This window comes from Numida meleagris, chromosome 1 (assembly GCF_002078875.1).
Source record: "Numida meleagris isolate 19003 breed g44 Domestic line chromosome 1, NumMel1.0, whole genome shotgun sequence".
Lineage (NCBI taxonomy): Eukaryota > Metazoa > Chordata > Aves > Galliformes > Numididae > Numida > Numida meleagris.
Genome location: NC_034409.1, coordinates 136,425,463 through 136,441,786, shown reverse-complemented (window position 1 = coordinate 136,441,786; position 16,324 = coordinate 136,425,463). Strand labels below are relative to the sequence as shown.

At 38.0% G+C, this 16,324-nt stretch overlaps 1 protein-coding gene across 1 annotated transcript in view; it reads left to right on the top strand.

Annotated features, from left to right (window-relative positions):
- The window catches only part of IRS2 (insulin receptor substrate 2), a gene marked incomplete at its 5' end in the record, with an annotated part of 30,535 nt that extends 16,632 nt beyond the window's left edge, over positions 1–13,903 (top strand). Inside the window, 1 exon segment of the mRNA XM_021415159.1 lies at positions 11,497–13,903. Coding sequence (XP_021270834.1) covers positions 11,497–11,501 — 5 coding nt within the window.

The window sequence follows — 16,324 nt, the reverse complement described above, 5'->3', positions numbered from 1 at the left end:
CCCAGTATTTTTTCACTACATGTAGATCTAAGAGGTTTGGATTCCATCTGTAGACATCTCATTAGCAACTTGTTAGGAGTGTAATTAAAAAGTCCTCCTAAATGAGGTTCAAGCTTCCATTAGTAATCACTGGAAAGGTGTATGTACCTTTAAGGTATATTGAAGAGGCAGGTCAAGGCCAGTCTTCACGATTTTTACAAACCTTTTGCCTTCCCTGACTATAGAGGGAGCCTACACATTTGGTGCAAAAGAGACATGTAACTTCTGGAGGGCTGTGGTTTGATGTCATCAGATTTGGTGAATTAAAGCTATTTAAAAAAAAAAGAGCATGAAAACAAGACCGATATTCGTATGTGTATCAACTGGTATAGCTAAGCAGTCCTGCCTGGTCTGGCCTATACTCTCTATGGTAGTTTATGATGCATTGTGTGTGTTCAGTAAATGTGAAATTAAAAGGGATTTGTGTTTTCTCTAGCTATGCAGCTGCTGCACTGTTGACTGAACACTTTTCAATGCATTTCCTGGTCTCAATCACAATACATTAAATATGCAATGATATCACCTCCTTAGAACTTGGAAACAAACTTGTGCTTTAAAGCTACAGGTATATTGGGGAAAATAATTGTGTTTTGCAAAGCGTTTTTTTCTGCAATCTTCTTTCTGCAGAGAGTATTTTTACAGCAGTATCTTAGTTTTTATGCAGTCTCATCTACTGCATGGTATTCTCCAGGAGGTTCCAGTTCATGAATTTGACATCCTGAAGTGCTCACAACACCTACTTGAGATTTCCTGAGCAGATTTAGAAAGTTAGTATGCTGGCAATGGGAGAAAATATATGCAGCTCTCTGTGCTGGAAACGCTCACTGCAGTCTAGGGAAATTCTCTGGTGAGCAGTGGTGGGTCTAGAGCCAAACTTTCAAGTGTCATTCATGAAGTGACAAAGATGGGTTTCAATCTTCTTGCTGTATAGAAACAGTCCTGACAATTTCAAAAAGATACTGGTCTCAGTTATATGGTCACATGTTCAGCTTTATTGCTCTAAGTAGAATGTATTTTTCAAAATGCTATATGAGATACTGGCAAACCTTAAAAAGAAAAGTAAAAAGAAAATTAAGCATCAGTGGTTGCTTATAAACAAATTACACAGCAACATGTCAATGAACCATTAAACAAAAGGGGGCAAAGATGCATGTGTGAGAGCACCTGTGAGATAAGGAAAAACCAGAGCTCTTGAGACAGCCAAGTACAGCTTTATGCAAATATGTACTGAGAGCTCTCGTAATTACAGGAGAAAGAGCCTCATGCTCTGCAGTCAGCAGTATTGGACATGATTGATACCTATTTTTTGTCTCTTTTTCAGTCTCTGAAGTTTGGAGAAGAGTGCTGGGAAAGCACACTGTGCTTTGAGAACATACTATTTCTCATATTTAAACAAATGTTCTTTTCTTGGGAAAAGTAACGTTTTGTACTGCAGGTCTCACTGTGGAAAAACAACACAAGTACATGCTGTTTTCTAAGCTGAGATTCATTGTCTGTCTCATTCCTACTTGTTCCTTAGGGTAGGTGAAACTTCGCATTCTGCATTTCTTTAGCTACCTTCCTTGAAAGTGAACCTTTTGCATCTGTTGTTAGGTCCTGCAGAGCAAATGAATCCAGGCTTGCTTCACTTCATTTCTGCAGGAAACTTAGGGAGGCTTCAAGGTGCATACAGTGGAGCTGGGAACAAACTCATTTATTCTGTAAAATCTGTGCTTTTTGAGTGGGAAAGAAAGCAAAATATGAGTAGGACAGAGGAGGCTGTTCTATGTATTTGTTGCTTTCACAAGTTATTTTATGGCCAACTTCCAGTTTTTAAACTGGTCTTCTCAGGAGATGAATTTTAAACAAAAAATACTTTTCTGAACAGTTTACTGAGCTTTTTGCCTTTTCTACCAAACAAAGGAGTAGTTAGCCTCTGAATGTGATGTATGGATGATGGCTATGATGCCCACGTGATGAATATACGTTCTTGCCTTTTATATCCTAACATAATACTCGCTTCCGTATGCACTATATGGATATCAGCTTCAGAAATAAATGCTAATTCATCTAGAGATTATCTTCAGAGCACCACATTGTAAAGGAAGCTACAGGAACCCTTGTTTGTTTTAAAAGCTAGATTTATAAATGCAACATAGAAATGCTTTCAATTTTTCTAGCATTTCTCTGGAATGTTAATGCAAGGGAGGATAAATCTAGTTTTTAAATAAGAAATCTAAAGAGTGAGGGTGTTGAAATCAACGGGAACTAGGCACCTCACAAAATTTGTGAGTGTAAGACAGTAACCAGTGTGCCAGGTATGTGTGTTGGCTGGAAGCCTACACTCTAAGGATGTTAGTGAGAGCTCAGCTTGTTGTCTCTAATGAGATCGCTGGAACTACTTTGATAAACATTATCTTGAAAGATGATTGTGGCCTATGTGTACCTGAGAAAAGGGTAAGATGCTTTGATCGTTCTCTGTGGAGGTATTACGAAGTATTTGCTTAACTTCAGTTCTTTTGATTCTGGGCAGGAGCCGTCTCTCAAATCCCATGTCATTTGTCAAAAAAGAAAAGAAAAGAAAAGTTCTTGACCCGCAACAAAATAAGCTTGTATTTCATACAGTCATCTTCAGAAATATTTCAGAGGCTCAGCAAATCTTAAGGCTAATTCACAAAAGGATGTAGTTCTCTTGTGTCTGTGTTGTTGTGTGGCCCTGACAACATACTGGACCTGACTATCACTTGTGGCTGGGTGCCACAAGCAAACTGTTGAGGTCTGTTGTGAGTGAAATTTACCTTTTACCAGATTTTGTTGCTTTTTCTCACAAAATTAGTCTTTTTAATTCTTTTCACAGTATTCTCTCCAAGTACTTTTTAAAGAATGTTTTCAGTTAGTAGAAAAATATACTGTGCCTATGTGCATGTACAGTGCCTTAGCACAACAGAAATATAGAAGCCATAAAGTTTACAAAATGAAGTAGCCTTTAAAATAAGAAGACTTTAGCTTTATTAGTGGATATATCTTTTTTTTTTTTTTAGCGTCCAAACTTTTCTATATGGGTGCTTCAATTATTGTTTTGATGGAGTTAGCAAAGGAAAATGGTTAAGGGCTTGATCTGATTTGTGCTACTGTATTAACTACTGTGGGCTACCAGAGACATAGTTCTGAAAAAGCAGGAGTGACATTATATGCAACAAGATTAATAGCGAAATTAAAATATGTAGTTATTAAATTATACTTGGTAATGATACTTTAGAAGATATGAAATTGAGAAAGCAAACTGTTATTACTTTTTTTCTGAGTAGCATCCACCAAAACACATTGGTTCACTTTTCTTTCAGTGAGGAGAAAGATTCTTATCTGATCTCATGTGAAAAAAATCACAACTCAACATATGAACAGAACAAATGCCATTTAGAAAAAAAAAATCCAGAAAAAAAGTCTTCATATAAACCTTCTGAGAAAGGATTGGTTAAAAAACACACTAGTGTGTTGAATATTGAAAGCCCCCTCAGAAAGTATGTTAAAAGGGAATACTTCTTTTGCTCTAGGTTTATTTATTTATTTATTTATTGTCCTAAAAAGAGGACTTGAAGTAAATGGGCAAAATAAAACAGTGAGCTTTGTCGAGAAGCACTGGACACTTGTGGATGTTTTTCTCAATGAGAATTTCCTTGAGAACGTTAAGTCCACAGCTTCTTGCCTAGCTTCATTTTCCTCTTGTTTATTATTAACCAATTCACAATGACAACAGTGAGAACACTGTTGAAGGTTTCTCGAAGATTTCTAGAAAAGCATTGTCAAAAATTGAAAACAATCTCTTAAAATGATTTCCTATCCTGCCATCGGATGCTCAAAGTTGTAAACAAGGGTGTGACAACGAGGGGAAGTGGTAGTGGCAAGACTATCATACCATGCATGCCCAATTGTTCCTGTTAGCCTTTCCCTGCTTTCTTTTTCTTCATCCCTTCACTTCCAAACTATCTCTTAATGAGGAACATCATCTCCCTGAACACGTGAAAGTCTCAGAGTTGCAGCAGCTAGTTTTAGTGTGTAACCATCCAGAGAATGTAAAATCCAGGTGATGTGCCAAAATGTGTTTGTCTCCTGGGTAAGCAGTCCCAAAGTCAGTTTGCTAAGCAGGCAGATAGTTGACTGTGAAAACTGAAGGCTGCTTTTTGTTTTAAAGAAGGAAAGATAAATGTCTTCCTCTAGGATGGAGGAATGCCCGAGTCTCCATACTGACTTTGTACGTCAGAAATCTCTTCTGATGCTAGATGCCTAAGCCCTTTCCTCAATGATGAGGGACGGTATCAATCTTTTACAGAGGACCTAGAAGAAATATTTCTGTTCCCCTAGCTACAACATTTAAGTGGCTAGAGCACTCTTCCACTATTGACCTGCATCCAGTACCTTCCTGGCAGAAAAAAATCACATTTCTCTTTCCCCACTCCACTAGTCCTTAGCACATCTTAGCCGTATCTTCTTCAGTAGAGTGCTCTCATTCTTTCTTACTGAAGCTGTTTTCATGGAATAATTAGATATCGGTTGTAGTGGAAAGAGAGAGTGAACATGACTTCCCACAATTTACGTGAGTCCTTATCCCTGTTCCCATGAATATTTAAATATTTAATATGAATAATTCTTAAGTTTAATCACTGGAAAAGATTGCTTTTTCTCCCAAGCGAGAGAGAAATGCCATACTTTTCTGTCTTTGAGAGCACTTTACCAGTGTGTATTTAGTCATGGAAGTAACCCACTGGCTTAGAAGAAGCCGTCAGACTTTGGTATTGACTTTTGGTGTCTGAAATGTCTTGCTAGTGGATCTAACCTGAAGTCTAATTCTTCTTTCTTTTTCTCACTGTTGCCTGTATGAATTAGGTCCGCTAACACTGGCAGCATTTCAGTGTGTGAGAATATCAAGCTCTAGTTATGAACGGTCTTCCTTGTCAGAAGTTGTTACCCTTGCTAATGACTAATGATATGTGTTAGAGGAGAGACAAATGCACCTTCAAATTGCAAGCTGAACAATATTTCAGTATATAAGAGGATTTGGTCTTTGCTCCTAAGACGAATACAAAACCATGCACCTCACAGACTTGGAAATTTTTTGATAACTCTTATTCATCTGAGCCTAGTGTGAAATAAGCCAGGTGAAATGCTGCTTAGAAGTGTCTATTTCTTCCCTAAACTATAAGGAACAAGTCATTCTAGCTCTTCATAGAGTGAGTAGGCCAGAGATGTAGAGGTATGCATTGGAGATGCCAAAGTTAGCTGAGTTATCATCTAGTGTGCTCTGTATGAGGTAGACATGCAAATATACACAGCTTTGTTGCATCTCCAGATGGAGTTAGTAGGTAGTTCAGTGCATTAGTCAGCAATCCCTTCCTCCCTTGTCCTTCAACACTTTTAAGGTGGTGAGCATGTTGTCTTGCAAAAATAATCTCTAATAAGAAGCCTCCCTTTATATTCAAAGTGGTGCTTCTAGAATTTGCTCATTGCTATCAGTTTTTTCCCGGGAAGAGCTCTCTCTTTGATGTGGCTAAAGGAGCTATAAAAAATCAAGCCAACAACCTAATTGAAGCTATGTTTCCAGTGTTCTCATTTCACATCTGCATTGATAAAGGAGTAGCGTGATGGTTTGCAAGGTGGGAGGCAATTAGAGTTGCTGGTAATGGTCATCAAACAAGAACATGACTCCTTTTTCCATGATGGCTAAATCCTATACTGGTGAACTGCAGAGTGGCCCTTTGGCTGGCTGCCACTGTTATTTAGTAGCAAATTTCCTGTGTAGTTTCCACATCTGCTTCTTTCTGTCTGAGTCCCTCTTATAAGCTCCCAGTGGAAGGTGAAAAGGACTAAACATTTTTTCTAATGTTTTGTTTGCTCACAGAAAGAAGCTTGATTTTGTTTAATTTCATTTAACATTTTTAAGCAGTTGTATACCCAGCTTGCAAGAGAGAAAATAACTGAACAAATTTCAGGTAGTCCTATGTTGAGGTTTTTTGTCTAATTAATTTCATTCCTAATCATGGGATTAAATCACATCTACACAAACTTGTTTAATACTATACAATGTCTGTGGCTCCAAAATTAAGAGATATGATTGGAAATGTATTAAATTTATCTTGGAAAAATGAGCATGTCTACTCTCAATTTTAAATGTGAAGTGCCTATTTTTATTATAATTTATATGAGAAATGTATTTCTGGACCAGCACTTTAGCTATAAATTCATTATAATGACATTTGTAAGTTTAATCCTTTATTTTCCACATAATTACATTTTAATGTTTTAGTTATTCATATTACAAAATCTATAAGAACCTTGACAAAATGATACGAACTACAAATTACATTAAATTCTGAAATCAACTAAGTGTAGCCCTCACTGTCATCTGCACTTCAACTTTACACTCAGCTGCTAGTGAAATTACAAATAAAGTAATTGCTATTCATGTAACTAGATGGTATCAAATACAAATGACTTTGATTTTGTTAGTCTCTTTGGATAAAAGTTGACACTAAATATCAATTGTGTGGATTTGTTTGTGGATCAGATGAACATTTCAGCCTCTTGTGTGTATGTTAGGGGAAAAAAAAACAGTACTTGCAACTGCTGGCATGCAGCATCTTTTTCCAGTCTAGTGTTTTGTTTCCTACTTTAAAAGATAGCATCTTTCTCTGTGTTAATCATAATAGAACTCAAAACATTATGTTTTTTAACTGTGTGACTCAAGAGAGAAGAGTACTATAAAGCTTATGTTATTAGAGATAACTGTGGCCACAACATCTCCTCTTTGCAACACTGAAGAAATTCGGTAATTTTCATTATCAGTCATGAATAGTCTACGTTGTCCCAACTCTTGCTTTTCTAAATTCATAAAACAACAAAAACATATCCAAATAACATTGTGTGCTGTTCCTTTGTGGACTTATGTACCAAAAGGGCATAGCTAAATATGATGAACCATGACTTGTTTAAAAGAAATCATTATTACATAGCTTTTTAATTTCATGGTTTAGCTTGTTTTTTTTTTTTTTTTTTTTTCCTGTCGAATGCGGAGGCACTTCGCTTTGAATTGCTGTTATTCATGGACTTTGTAAACTGCTAGAGCATACTGCTTTATGTTTTCCCGTGAAGTGTTATTATGGCAAGTGTTTAAGCTCCGACTGAAAGCTTTACTTGTGAGGATGACCAAGCTCTGCTTTATTTGGTTGGAGCAGTCTCACTGAATTCCCTGGAAGTACTGGTGGAGACAGATGAGCTGCTCTGTTGTCTTAGCAAGATTCCTTCTGGGCTTTTTATTATATATTACTCACTAAATTGCTTAATGAGAGTCAGAACTAGGTAAGGAGTGGCTCATCCTGTGTGTTTTGCAGGTGGGATCTGGGTCCTCGGGCTGTGCCATCTAATGGCCTGGCCCAAAGCCTACAAACATTCCCATTGTTAACCTTGGGATTCAGTTATATCAATAGGATTGCTCTTCTAGGAAAAAGTAGTTAGCAGGATCAGAGCCTCAATTGATTTGGCAGGCAACCTGGGGAGGGGGGACAAAGGGATAAACCCTGGGAGCCGTTTGCCTCGAGTCATGGTTCAGGTCTGTGGCAGTGCCATGGGCTCCCTGCCCCACACTCTACTCACTCAGATGGTCACGCTGCCACTTGAATAAATTGACAGGCAGTGAATAGCCTGCACTATGCTGTACCATCAGCCATGTGAATAGCTCCATCCCTGTGTTTGCCAGCAGAAGAGAATCATTTTTAGGAATTCAGAAAAATTTTAGTCATTGCTCACTGACTTTGAAAATAAATAAGCAGAAGAGGTATTTAATTGATTAGCTAGTGTATTCTCCTCACAGTTTACTTAGCAAATCTTTGAATATTTTGTTGTTTCCTAGCAATTTGTGTGTGTGTTTACTATCTGTTTTATTCCCCAGAAAGAACTGGTGGAATCAGATGATGTGAAGTAGGTCTGGAAATTCAGCAGCAATCATTCATGGAAGTTTTTTTTTCTTAATAAAGTCCAGAACCAAGAGGGAACTTCAGCACTGAAACAGTGCTGCACTTTGTGTTGTGATTTGTGTGTGCCCAGGGGAATGAGGTTATCAAATAATATATTTGTGTCCTTTAGGAATTTTGTTTAGTTCCCGGATACAGGCAGTGTGTACAAGTTTGACTTGCAGAGTGATAGATTTAAGTGCAGTGTTGATCTGGGACTTTAAAAATGTAGGAGACATTAATAACTGAATTTAACAAAAACAAACAATGGTGATATTGATGTAATTAAAAAACAACAACAAACAAAAGAATATTTTAGCATGGAACTCAGATCTTACTGCTTGCTAATAGGCATCCTCTGAAGCTGACACTTGCTATTGTGTGTGTTGCAGGGTAGCACTAGTTATTGTGTTAGAGGGGAGGCTTGGGTTAGATATTAGGAGGAAGTTCTTTACTCAGAGGGTCATGAGGCACTGTAACAGGTTGCCCAAAGAAGTTGTGGATGCCCCATCCCTTGGAGACATTTAATTTGAGGGCAGGGTGGATAGGGCCCTGGGCAGAGTGGTTGGAATTGGATGGTCCTTGATGCCCCTTCCAACCCAAGCCATTTATGATCATTGAAGATGACTTTGGGGTTAATTCTGAGGTTATAGACTAGCATTATAGTGTGTTTGGGTGAAGTGTTGATTGCATTCTGGGCTGTAAAGCTTAGACCCACAGTCCCTATTGTCCTCTTACAAAACCCTGTGAACCAGGTTTGGGGAAGCTTTGAAGCATAGGCTGCCTCACTCACTCCAGCTTAATTATGTCTGGAAAGTACTTGTGGTGCTGTAAGAGCACTGTCAGACTTACTCAGTAACTAAAAATCCTCCCTGATGACCACCATAGGTGGACATACTTCTTGAAACATATTTGCTTGTCATCTTTGCATGTACAAAAATCTCCTCTGCTTTCCCATTTAAACTAATTATTAACTTCATTTGGCATTAGCTATTACTCTGATGCAATGGTAACCTAAATTTAGCTATTGGGTTAGTTTTCAGTTGGAGGAGGAAAGCAATAACATAGAATCATAGAATCATTAAGGTTGAAAAGACCAGTAAGATCATCTAGTCCAACTATCAACCCATGCCTGTGACCTCTCTAGACCATCACTCAGTGTGGCATCTACCTTTTTCTTGAACACTTCCAAGTACAGTGACTCCATGACCTCCCTGGGCAGCCTGTTCCAATGCATTACCTCTCTTTCTGAGAATACATTTTTCCTAATATCCAACCTGAACCTCCCCACAAGCACTTACTCTTGAAGTACTCGCTTGTATGCCTCCGTGATGCATGTGCATTGTGCTTCCCTGAATAGAAGTCAGAACAAAGTGGTTTGTTAGGCAGCTGTTCCTCAAAAGAGGGATCTTTGCTCTCTTCTGAGAGCCACCCATCCTGCCACTTGTTCTTCCATGCAGCCTTGCTGGATGATGATGATTACCAATCCAGGTGATTTTGAGTTGTTTTTTTTCTTTTTTTTTTTTTTTTTTAAGTTTCCACCTCCACATTTAAAGTTTACAAAACCCATTTGGGTATGGTTTCACGTTGGAGGATCCTCAGTACCTATAGTGGTTGGATTTACAGTTTGCAAACAGCAAGTGAGGAATCTTGCTGTCCTTCCAAGTTTTCCATGTCCTCCTTTTTCTGTTTCAGCTCCTGTTTCATACTGTGCATTCAAGTAGTACCTCCCCTTCAGTTCTACTGGCAGTTTTGAAGCTCCGTTAGTTGCATCATAAAGCAACTCATGTTATTAATTTGAGGAGGGGAAAAAAGGCTCTTTTTATGATGTTAGAGTGGCTAGAATTGAGTTGGTGTTAGATCGGAAAAGTGGCACCAAATAAATGATAGTGGATGTGGGCAGTGAGATACTTTCTTTTTGTTCTTGGCAAGCTATTAATTCATCTCAGTCTGCATCACTAAACCAAATCTTAAGTAACATCCAAAGTAACTGATCATAAAGCAGTTCCAGTTGACTTAGACAGGGCTTATTTCTTAAGTAAACCTTAGCTCTGAGAGACTCAATAGCAATTTAGCAATTCTCACATATATGCCAAGATATGCCAACCTGTGTTTTTTGTATAGACTTGAAGAAGAGCCTTTGTATTGGTTTATCAGAAGCTCACGTGGGATAAAACTTGAACAGACAGGCACTATGCTTACTTTTACTTCCAGGTTTCATATAGAATTCAAGATGATCCCAAAGCAAATACTGACTTCTTGTATCTGTGCAGTTGAAATTAAAGTATTATGGCTTTTCTAAGTAACAATGTCAGTACCCAAAGCGTTCCAAGTCATTTCAGTTTCTAGGAAAACTTTTGTAATACATGTCCAAACTAAAGTTTTTATTTAACTTGTAAACTTGGGATAGCAACATACAAGCAACAAAATTGCTGTAAATTACTAGATTAACCAGACACTATTAATAGCAAATATGAGGAATGTAATGTTGCAGCTTGAGATTGTATGGGGCTATACCACAGTTGGCACCTTTCAAAACAAAGTGTCAGTGTTTTGCTATGTAAAATGTATGGTCTTGTTTTTTTGATCGCTGCTGTTTTTGCGTTGCTGCTTTCCAAATATTATAGCAAACTGGGAAACCCTGTGTAATAACATACTGAAGAAATTTGATTTTTTTAGTGACCATGTTAACAAACCACCTTTATGTTGTTATTATGACAACATGTCTGTGTCAGTGGCACATCCTGTCCATTCCTTCTTTGGAGTAAAAAAAAAAGTGAGAGGAGTCAGCTGAGTTCTTGAAAACAGGATTGGCCAATTCATAACCGGTTTCTATGATACTGCGTAATTCACTTTAGATGTTTAAAGCAGCTTTGTAAACAGTAATCTGAAGAGGACTCCTTCCATTTGCCAGCATGCTTAACTTTTTTAGTTCTGGAATAGTAGTTATTTAGTAAACCAAAAAGCTAAATTAGAAGATGGGCCTTTCTTTGCTTATGTTTTCAGAAGACTCTTTCCCTTAAGTCAATATGGTCTCAAGAAACTCTTTTATTATCTGGAAATTGACAGCTTTCAATAACAACCATACAGTTAAAAACTACTTGAGTTTGTATCTGCTTTCTACAACACCTTTTTCTTACCAACGGTACAAAACAGTGAGGGTCACAACTTGAACCAGGGGGATTTCATGTCAGGTTTTCTAACTGGTTGTGCCTCTCGGGGTTTGCTGGCTTGAGGAGCCACAATGGGGAAGTTCAACACCAAGAACTTGGCTTGAGATTGGAAAGAGCTCTCTTTGTTGCCTCTGTAATGCCTTATGATGCGTGCAAACAGAAAAGCAGTTATTACTTGGCTTTTTTTTCCATGCAACCCCATTCTGAATAACCTCTGTATGGTATTTTTTTTTGTGTTGTTTTAATCATTTCTATGATTTTTGTTGCAGCTGTTACTGACTCTCTGTCATTTTCCTTTTCAGAGTGAAGGAGTTAGTTTTATCACCATGACCTCAAAGAGTACAACATTCAAAGAAGCTGCTCGGCATATATGGTTTTCTGTTGTTTTGTTTTGTTTGTTTTTTAATTGAAGCTGCTTAAGATTTACTTTTTGTTGTTGTCATTGTTTGTCTGGACAGTTACTTAACTTTCAAACTGTTGTGGACTAAACCCTACAGCAAATCAGCGAGGAAGGGAAAGCAACCTGCCCAACTCATGTCCTGTCAATGGCATCTACATTATCATTTTGCTGCTGTTTTGACAGAAGTTGAAGATGTTCTTTAGACAGTAGGAACTTTTCTGCCGGCCTCTTTAACTAATGGCCAATGCCTTCATTTCCTTTTTCTGCAAAGATAAACTGTATTTATCCTTCGACATATTGGGGGATTCTGTGGCACCTGCTGAAGCAGTCAGATCTGGTATTTACTGGCATAATTTCAAGCCTATCACAGTACTACCTACCTCAGTTCAAAGTAAAGCCGGATTTGCGGTGTTGGTGTTCGACAGGACCTCCTTTATCTCTATGCTGAGTCTCTCAAGAGCGGTCGCCAGCCTTACTGAACTCGTAATGCATGCAGCTGCTACCTGCTCCTCCATCACGAGCTGCGATGTCTGATTCTGGGATGGAGCCTGGTGAGGGCACTGAGAAATCTAACATGGGACGGAACTCTGGATTGGACTGGGACAGAGAATTCAGAGGAGTTAAGAACATAAAAATAAAAACATGTAACCGAAGCGACGTAAGTTAAAAGCATCAAACTGTATTGGGGTTATCTCTCTTTACCTTTGACACACTTGTTTAATTCTCTCTATGTAGGTGTTGATGTAGGTACTTCAGATTGCAAAAGCCTTTTCTCCTATCTACAAGCTCACTTTTGTCAGCTAACCCTGTTCTTAGCTGCATTTCTTGTAACCAAAAATCTACGTAGGCATGCTAGGAATGCAGGGATGATAGTGGGTACTGGACAGGTTCAAACACTAATATTAACACAGTATTATCTTGCTATCTGGAAAGTCCTGAAATCTGCCTTCTACCAGAAGAGCATCATTGCAACTACAGGCATGATTACAGGGAGAGAAGAAATGTTGCCGTTGCTTATCCAGAGTTTTTTCAAGACTACTTGTGCATCGCATTTTCAGTAGTCTGAAAATACAAGCGATGTGGTGGCTGTGGTCACAAACATCGTATACAACTGATGTACCAGACTAGCAGAATGTCATGCCACCTTGTTTCTCCTTTGATAAATTTGTTGAAGAGTTTGTATACATATTAATGGTACCTCCCCAGTGCCTGCTCTGATAGACATGTAAGTATTACTAAGTTATTTGAGTTATGTGAGACATTTTTTTTCAATCATTGTGCTAGGTGGGACCTGTGCGTCATTATTAATAATGCATTATCTTTTGGGATATATTTTTTTTCTGAGGAAGATAAAAGTCAACGTCTTACAAATGTAACAAATGACAATGCGATCTTCCTGCTTACATGCTGACTTTTTAGAACTGAGGATTGTATTACAAGACAAAGATGAATGTAAACAAATTCCTTTCCTACCCCATGACATTATTTTTCATTGTAATTTTGGGGGATCTTAAATCACAGCAATGCATAGGCTAATACAACATTAGATCTAAAATCAATTTAAATATCTAATCTGAGTGTTGGGTTGTTTTTTTTTAAATAATAATAATAATGCTATAAATGGTTCTAAAACATTCTAAAATGCTGCTTGTTCAATTCTGGAACTGAAAATACAAATAATATTGTTGACATTTTTTGTCTGAACCTCCCCATAGCACTGAGTGTGGTACCTGCTGAATACAATATTTTGATCTTCTATTTTGAAGTAGCCCCCTGTACCAATTAGGAAATCATGCCACTAAAGTAAATGGCTAAAATACATACATCAACTTCAAAAAAAAACTTGACAGTGTAGTCAGTTCTTCTCTATCCTGTAGATTTCACAAAGGCATATGCAATACTTACATTCTTAATTTAGTTTACAGAATGGAACCAAAATGTATAAATGTTATGTTTGCTAAAACTTCACAATGTATATTGGGTCTTTGTACATTTTGCCTGACTTACCTTAAATTTAAAATATTTTTTGCTATATAACCTTAACAGTTATTAAGCAGTGTTTTCTTTTTGGGTACGTATTGTTTCTGGATATCAAGATGTTAAATATATTTCTTGCTATTGTGATATGACAAGAGACTTAACTTATCTTGCTGTGTCTTCCAATGTACACGCTGTATATAAGGATAAATGTGATGCTGCTGGAGACCAGAATAAATGGAACTAGAGTAGTGTATTGTATTTAGTCTGTATTGATCATGGATGCTCTCCTTAATAGCCATATGCAATAAAATACATTATTTATGAAAGGAGTAAAGTATTTCTGTACCTTTTTTCACTAGAGGTGGGGGCTTGGGCATTGTTTATATGAAAATCAGTTTCCCTCTTTTAAGTGAAACACGGTTTCTGTAAGTAAATCTGCTATGCCCATACTTACTTTCTTTTGTTTTAACATATAGGATGCTCCTGAAAATCCATGGAATTATTTTAAATCTTTGTAGGTTGTTTTTTTTTTTTGTTTTGTTTTAATAATAAAGAAATCTGTATTACAAAGAGGAAGGAAACAGCCAGGAATAGGATATGGTCTTAATTTTTAATTTCAGTTTATAAAGCTTTCATCCCAACAGCAGGTGAATAACAATGCAATTCTCACATTTTAAGTTTATTGGAGTGAAATTCAGTCAGTATGTTGTATTCTTCTGGCAACATCTACCACTAAGTTGGCTGGTATTTTTGTAGTTACCTTGTGTTTGAGGCACGGTTGGAGAATCATATTAATACAACTTTGTTTTAAAAGGACAAAACCCTGTCTCACTGTAGCAAACTCAGATTTTCTCTGAAAGTATCTGGAATTGTCTGTCTCTACAGTAGGATCAGGTTTTGCTGCTGAAGTATCCGTATAAGCCACAGAATCATAGAACCATAGAACGGTTTGGGTTGGAAGGGACCTTTAATGACCATATAGTCCAACCTACCTGCCAGTCCTCCTTTATGAGGCGGAGCAGGAGTGCTTTCCATCTTACAAATAATCCTTTGATTTTATGCACTTGTATCTATTTGCTTTTCTGCAGCCCCATGTCATTGTGGCTAACCCTCATTTCATGGAAGTCCACACAGATTTCACTCACTTCTTGTTCAGGAATTCTTCATCTTGGAGCAGAAGAATATAAATCCTATGTCTATACTCTCTCTTCTACTTGACTAAAAAATGATTGTAATTATATGCCCACCCTGCAAGGTACTGCAGCACCTCTCACACCGCCTGACTCAAGGTGTAATAAGCATATTTTCTCAAAGAAAGCAGTAGTGGAAAAATACTGCAGAACACCATCTTATTACCCATCCAGCCAACAATACTTTTCAAACAGAGCATTCCAATCAAGTGCAAAGCCATTTTATACTTTTAGCAACAGCTTTTTTCTTACATTTGCTTGTGACAATGTTGTGCAAAACAGTGGCAAAATATTATATGCATCCCCTCTCTCCATCCCAGCATTGCCTAACTGGGGGAAACTGCCTTATATTACATCCAAGAACCAGCATAAGTGTGTGTTTCTCCATGGTCACTCTACTTCTTCTTATTTCATGGAAGGGTAGTAGTAGTAGTACACTCCCTGAGCTTGGGCTACGTAAATCACAAACAATGTGTATGCTGCCCAAGAGAAAACATTCAGCTGCTTCTCATCTGTCATGACTGTCTATACTGCAGGCTTAGCTAGAGGAGACAAAATGGCACCTTGTGGATCTTACAGTACCGACATCCTCGAAGGGAAATAGAAATTGCTTTAGTCTTTGAAATAGCTCTGGAAAAACACAACTATCCATAAGTATCTTCTCCTTTTCTAATGTCAGCGGGATGTGTGAGTGGTATCTTATGTTAACACAGAATATGGATGTATTTGATATGGAAATGAACCCTTTTGAATTCCATTTCTGATAGAGCATAAGGAAAACCTTTGGCTACTCAGCCCACCCACAGCATAGTTTTGTGTGATGTAGGAGAGCAACATTTGCTCTGACCTGGATGCCACGTGGTGCTCCTAGGTTCTCATTCAGTGACCTTGGTTCTCAAGGACCTCCTTGGGAACTTTGGTTTGGTTTTTTTTGGTATACAGTTCAGGGAGGTACTGACACATGTCCAGATATCATCCCAGAATAGAATGTGGTTACACTGAACCTGGAGCTTAGCAACGTTCCCAAATTCTCTGTTTCAGAGTGGCATTGGAGACCGCTATGAAAGGCATTATCTCGTAACAGCCTTTAAATAACAATTACAGGTCAAGCAAGTTTCCTTCTTCAACATCTGTCCCTACTGTTCAACTTTTTTTGTGTTCTCAAAGATAATGGGAAAAAGGAAGAGTTCAGGTCTCAGCTTTAAGAATTCTGTATCCATCTGTGAATATTCTGAGTGAGGAAATGCAACTCAGCTTCAGCTCTTTGAAGATACATTACTGAATAGCACAAAAGGAAGAGACTTGGTCAGAGATGCAAGCCTTCATGTTCTGTGGGAGGCAAATCACCTACCAAATCTGTCAGTGTATTACCACTGCTTCAGTCACTCCCGGGCAGTTTCTCCACCATGAGGAACTTCAACTAGCTCTTACAGGAACTTCAACATACACTGCAAGAATCACCTTGGCACCTGGCTTTTTCTGGATGACAGGAGTCTCTGAGAGGGTATGCAAACAGAGATTGTATTTAATGAATGGGTGATTTGTGTTTTAGGGGCCCTA